Source organism: Cucurbita pepo, chromosome 2, assembly GCF_057944985.1.
Source record: "Cucurbita pepo subsp. pepo isolate OVF chromosome 2, ASM5794498v1, whole genome shotgun sequence".
Classification (NCBI taxonomy): domain Eukaryota; kingdom Viridiplantae; phylum Streptophyta; class Magnoliopsida; order Cucurbitales; family Cucurbitaceae; genus Cucurbita; species Cucurbita pepo.
Window position 1 is genome coordinate 11,204,210 of NC_141799.1, and position 6,566 is coordinate 11,210,775.

The 6,566-nt window shown below is 32.8% G+C and overlaps 1 protein-coding gene across 3 annotated transcripts; it reads left to right on the plus strand.

Annotated features, from left to right (window-relative positions):
* The first annotated feature begins 2,443 nt into the window (after positions 1-2,443).
* LOC111789051 (uncharacterized) lies at positions 2,444-4,117 on the plus strand. 3 transcript variants are annotated; one of them, XM_023669684.2, is made up of 5 exons: positions 2,444-2,541; positions 2,674-2,936; positions 3,022-3,233; positions 3,326-3,575; positions 3,730-4,117. In XM_023669684.2, the coding sequence occupies exons 2-5, from the start codon at positions 2,682-2,684 to the stop codon at positions 4,021-4,023; spliced, it is 1,011 nt and encodes a 336-aa protein (XP_023525452.2). In that variant the 5' UTR covers positions 2,444-2,541; positions 2,674-2,681; the 3' UTR covers positions 4,024-4,117. The 3 variants fall into 3 exon arrangements, with proteins under 3 accessions (XP_023525452.2, XP_023525454.2, XP_023525453.2); XM_023669686.2 differs by having other exon boundaries at positions 2,507-2,572; XM_023669685.2 differs by lacking the exon at positions 2,444-2,541 and having other exon boundaries at positions 2,579-2,936.
* The last annotated feature ends 2,449 nt before the right edge of the window (positions 4,118-6,566 follow it).

Sequence of the window (6,566 nt, forward strand, 5' to 3'; positions counted from 1 at the left end):
GTAAAAATTAAATCATATGCCATAAATGTCATTTGAAAAGGTTATTGGTAAGATTTTACATTTTTTCTTATTCTTTTATGGAATAAGATTAATTGTATCTGCAATTACAGGCCAGAAATGTGATTTGAAAAGGTAAGTGGTAAAATTTTACCTTTTTCTTATTCTTTTATGGAACAATATTAATTGTATTTGTAATTAGTCAGTTAGAAATTAAATCACAAGCCACAAATAATATTCAAGGAAATAAGGAAATTAACCCCTTGAGTTCAATTTTTTGAATTATGACCTATTGCAACTCTTATAAACTTAATTAATTTTAATAAGTTTTTCAAATTCAGCATCAATTTAACTATAATTTAATTGAATTCCTTCGCGGAGGGATTCAAATTTTTATATATAATAATTTATTGTAGGAAGAAACAAAAGAAAAATAAGATAAAAGGTAAGTTATATATATATATATATACATATACAAAAATATTCCAAAACTTTATTTATGCAAAAATTCTAATGTTAGCATGAAATCTAACACAGATCATTATAGATTAGAGGAATAATTTTGCAGAAATTTGAATTTGAAACGGATGTCACGGGCTCACATAGGTTGACTTGGATTTCAAAGGACAAAATCGAACTTTAAATTAGTGATAACAGCTTAAGCTAACCAGGTAAGTGACCTTACTATAGGATAGACTAGAAATTGTATGAGTTACAATTTATGATGTATGAGCTATGATGATGTATGAGTTATGAGCGGTGTTATGACGTACTTGATATGCTTGATGCACTTTATGGCGATATGATGAGTATGATGATTGCATGATGTTTATCTTAATATGACGATGTTTTTCATATTGAGCATGTTGTATGATGATGAGTGTCATATTGAATCATGTCGATAGACCGACATAGGACACAACCCTAAGAGCATAAAAATGATTTAATATAAATATTCACGAGCATATATTACTTAATGTAACAAAGAGATGAGATTAGAGGGTTGTGTTAGAAGAGATGATAAGATGGAATTTAGAGGGACCTCATACATGTTGTATGTTTATAAGCATAGGGCTACTTCCCTTACAGACGATGAGTGTGGACGCACACAGTATGATGAAGGTGTTCATGAGGCGCATGACACCAGAGGTTCCGCTGACCGGACGTTGCTATAAATTAGCTTGACTAGAGAGGGTCAAGGGGGTGTGCGAGCCCACCTGGGGATTTACACTCGCACGTATGGGTCGTGGGTAGAGAAGTACTATACGTCCATAGTTGTCTGAGACTAGAGATAGGCCCCATGAACATGATTGCATGTGTTTGCATTTGAATGGTCTTCTATAGTGGGGCCACTTACTGAATATTCTTCAAAATACTCAGGTCGTGTGCCACATCATTTTTTAGGTAAAGGCAAGCGTACCTGTACGGAGAACGACAACATCGAGAGTAGAGATTGTGACACGTTCATAGGGTAGATTCATATTTAAATTCCTAATCTTAAGTTAGAATATGTTGTTTTACCTTTCATTATTTTAAATTATTTTGTATTTTTTTTTTTTTAATTTCAGTATTTCGTATTTAAACACTTAATAGTATGGTTCTGTTTTCAGAGAAAGAGAAAATGATGTTTTAATTGTTTTCGACATTTATATTATAGATGATATTTTCTTTTAAGAGTTATATTTTCGTATTAGAGATGAGCATGAGACATTAGTAGCGACTCTGAGTATGTAAAACTTAGGGTTGTTACAGTAAATATACATAAAATTTGCCCGGACTAGAAAGCCGTCTAAGTGAAGACGATTTTAAATTTGGAAAACACAAGTCTTATAATTAGGTTTGGTTTCGTATTTTTATTTTAGTGCGTTGTTTTGTCTGATTTAAATTTTATGGCATTTTTAACCCTAGGATAACCCTTTTTTCTTCTTATTTTCAATTATTACAAATGGATAAGAGTGAAATATTGCACGTAAGAGAGAAGAAAAAAAGATTGAGAAGCCAACGAAATGGGATCAGAGAATAAGAGATTACGTGCAAGATCATGCAAGACATAAGACATGATTTTTTCCCTAATAGAGACAAATAAGATAATGTACAAGACCATGCATGTAAGAGAGAGAACAATTTTTCCCAAATCAGAGAATAAAGATAATGTGCAAGACCATGCATGTAAGAGAGAGAGAGAGAGTAGATGCTTGTTTTGCACGTTACAAAGAGACAAAAAAAAAAAAAAAAAAAAAAACAAAACATGTTTATGTTCATACATACTAAGCGGGAAATTTGAATTTTAATGTTTTGTTTTTTAGGGAATCTTAAACTTAATACAAAGTACGTGTCATCCAAGATGCCAATCATGTCAATCGCGTCATTCTCAAAGTAACGGTGGTCTCACTTTACTTACACGTGCTCTAAAACGTTTCAGCATTTTAAAATTTTGTCACGATCTCTGGTCTTTAATGTTATAAATTCTTGTTCTTTGGGGTGGTTCTTTTATGTAGATGCCTATTATTTCTTATTCTCGATAGCACTTTTGGAAAAGTGAAGGTACTCCCTAAACTTGACTACTTAGAAAAATGTATGAATTCATTTGAGTTTGCAATTGGATTATCAATCTTCTAGTGTTTTTATTTCGAGTCTCTCTAATCATAGGCATTGGTGTTATATTTGTTTTTGCAGGAAATAATATGATTCTAACCATAGGAGTAGCATTTGTAGTGAGTTTTATTGGATTGATTTATGTAGCATTTTTGAAGCCTCCACCTTCGAAAATATGTGGATCACCGAATGGCCCTCGAGTGTCTTCACCTCGAATAAAACTCAACGATGGAAGACACTTGGCCTACAAAGAATTTGGAGTTTCCAAGGAAAAGGCTCAATACAAAGTCATTGTTTGTCATGGCCTTCGTAGCTGCAAAGATATGGATTTGCCGATCTCTCAAGTGCCACATTATCATCACTCTTCTTTTACTCATAAATCTCTTTATTTTTGTATACATTGCTAAAATGTATATGTTTTTATTTTAGGAACTAATGGAGGAGCTTAAGTTGTACTTAGTAATCTACGATAGAGCGGGTCATTGTGAGAGTGACCCATATCCATCACGCTCAATAAAGACTGATACCTTCGACATTCAAGAAGTAGCTGACAAGTTGGAACTTGGCACAAAATTTTATGTAATTGGATTTTCGGCAGGAACATACCCTGTTTGGGGTTGTGTGAAATACATTCCGCATAGGTATTTTTATTACAAATTTAATTTTTAAATTTTTAAAGTTGCATTGATTTAGTCTTTTCGTAAAAATATATTTATAAAGTTTTTATTTGCAGACTTCTAGGAGCTGCTCTAGTTGTTCCACCCGTGAATTTTTGGTGGCCTTCTTTTCCTTCTGCTTTATCACAACGTTTATTTACGAAGCTTCCTCGATCTTATAAACGTACGTATTGGATTGCATATTACACACCTTGGTTGATGTATTGGTGGATGACACAGAAATGGTTTGAAAACTTTAATATTAGAAGAATGCTGTGTGATTCTGATTTAGCCATAATGAAGAGAATTGAGGAACACCCAAAACAGGTACTTCTCTATAATAGATACATACTTTTAAGTTGCACATATCTTTAATCCTTCACAATCGACTTTGATTCTACATTTTTAAAGGTTATTTTCATATTGTAAAATTAATTTGCATTTTGTCAAATTTTTAATAATATTTTTGTTTTTCAACTAGAATCGGTGCAACCCGGTACAACAAGGAGAATATGAATGCAACGTAAGAGACTTATTGTGTAATTTTGGGAAATGGGAGTTTGATCCCATGGAGTTGAGCAATCCATTTCATGATAATGAAGGCCGTGTTCATATGTGGCAAGGTTGTGAAGACTATGTAGTTCCTGTTGAATTGAATCGTTTTATAGCTCAAAAGCTTCCATGGATTCAATATCATGAGCTTCCTAATAATGGGCATCTATTAGTTCATGAAGCTCATAATTTTGAAGTCATACTAAGGGCACTTCTCGTTTAATAATTTCATTTGATGTCGATATTTGTAGGAGGTGTGATATTCGGCAATAGTGTATTGTTATTGTGTTGAATAATGAATGCTATTATATATTATATACCATAAACTTGCAAGAGAGAGCATATCCGAGTTTTGGGAGAACGTCGGCTAAGTTCCCTTACTATCGACATGGTCAGAAGTTTGTGTTATGTATGATGAGATGTGCTCAGTGGCTTTGAACGTGTCATATGTCTCTTATGTGTGATGTGTTTATAATATGCTATGCCTATGATTATGATATGTCAATGACATGATATGTTTTATGATATGATATGTTTTGGGATATGATATATGTTATGATAGAATATGTTTTATGGTATAATACATATGATAATATGAATGACACGCAATAAAATATTTAAATATAATATACCACTCCAGACATGTTTTGAAAGCTATGATATAAAATGATATGATATGCAGAAAAATAGAGAAGGTTTGTTTTATATGATTTAATTAATGTGAAAAATGTTGAGATCTCATGCATTATTCTATGTCACATGCATCGGAGTATTACCATCTTATGATGAGTACGAACGAGTTCGTTATGAAAAAGGAAAATAATCATTATATTTAACATGATGCTACGACGGTAGCTACTATTTCTGGGGATTCGACAACAACACCAAATAATACTAGCCCAACTAGAACGAGGCCCAAAAGGTGTAACGAACCTAAATTTTCTACTTAACCTAAGCTCTACACTAATTATGAGCATTTAATGCATAATTAACTCTATTGAAACTTTATAATAAAATCAACCTTAACCTCGCCGGCTTCATTTATTACTTTTGAAATGAAATGCCCTATACTAACCTCCATGCTACTAAATGGAAATGCAATTAATCTATACTAACCTATAGTCTACTAAAATTAAATACGAATCTATCCTAAACATGTGTCACAGTCTCAGGATTGTGATGTTTGCCGTCAGCCTTATGGGGCACATTGCCTTTACCTGAAATATATACTAGCACGTGACTTGATTTTTTTAAGAAATACTCAGTAAGCGACCTCTTGTCCCAGTTAAAATGCAAAGACACACAATTACATGCATGGGACCTATCATAACATCCTATTTTCCTACGGCGGCTATCATAATGGGCAACTTGGATGTGTAATTAATTTTCCTACACACGGCCCACATGTACGAGTATGGACCCACCAATCGGTTCGCACACCTCCTAGGCTCCTTTCTAGTCGGGTGAGCACTCTCTGGGAGTTATTGATGTCGGACACCCATTAGGAGTAGCAACCGTCACGACAGCACTATGTCAAACATAATGATCGTTCCCCTGCCTATTAACGTACGCGTCCATTCTATCGTGAAGGAATAGGAGAATCTCCCAATGCATGAGCACACAATAATGTATGAGATCCCAATATTTTTCCATTTTAATTATCCTTAATACGACCTCGCTTGCATTTTCCCAAATCATAACATTTTTTATATCATTTCTCATAATTTCTATCATGTCATTTATCATAATTTTTATGCGTATGTCGGGGTTGTATTTCATGCTAGTTGTCGTTTTGCATGTCAATGATATCATATCATTCATGTCACATATAAGTCATATCATAACGTTTTCATGCTTTCAGACATAACAATTCATATCGTGCACATATCATATCATACATCATAATAGTCACATAATATATTCCGAGCAGGTTTCAACAAATCATATCATAACATATCATATCATAAAACATCATCAAATACAGCATAACAATCGCATCACTTAGAATTTACGTATTATTTCAAACGGTCTACATGTACAAATAGATTTTTTATCGACTTTGAAAGCCTATAACTCGAGCTACAATTTACTATGAGGTATGAAATATGTTCTTACCTCGTACATTACAATGATATCTATCAAGAGGAGAAATACTTTGGATTGAGCTAGAGAGGTCGATTTTCAGGCGGCGACGGCTATGACGACAAGCATCTTCTTGCTTGAGAAACTAGAGTGGTCAGTTCAACATCAGCCAAAATCTTATCCACTCTCAAATTTTCTCAAAATTAACTCATTTTCAAGTCAACTCTCACAATTTTTATGGTTTAAAAAATTAGACACTCCATAAAGTTTGGTATTGGAAGCCGAGAACTGAGGCCGACATTGACTATTGACTAAGAGGCAAGTAACCAATTTGAACTTTTCTTTAAAAAAAAAAAAAAAAAAAAAAAAAAAAAAAAAAAAAAAACTTAGTTGCAATCGCTTAATTGAATTGGAATTTTAAGTTAAGTAAGATTTAAAAGATTAAGAAAGAATCGAGTCAAGAGTTGTGAGTTTTAAAGACATATATCGAACGTTTTGTTCGAGAATTAAGTAATATTAAAATAACCTATTAAATAGACTGTATTGCTCGTAAAATTTTAATGCGAAATATATTATAAAATTTTAAGGTTATATATGAAATTTGATAATCACTACAAGAGGTTAAAGTAGCCAAACAAGTAACAGTGTAAAATTTTCTCAATGTCCATAAGATAATTTACCTAT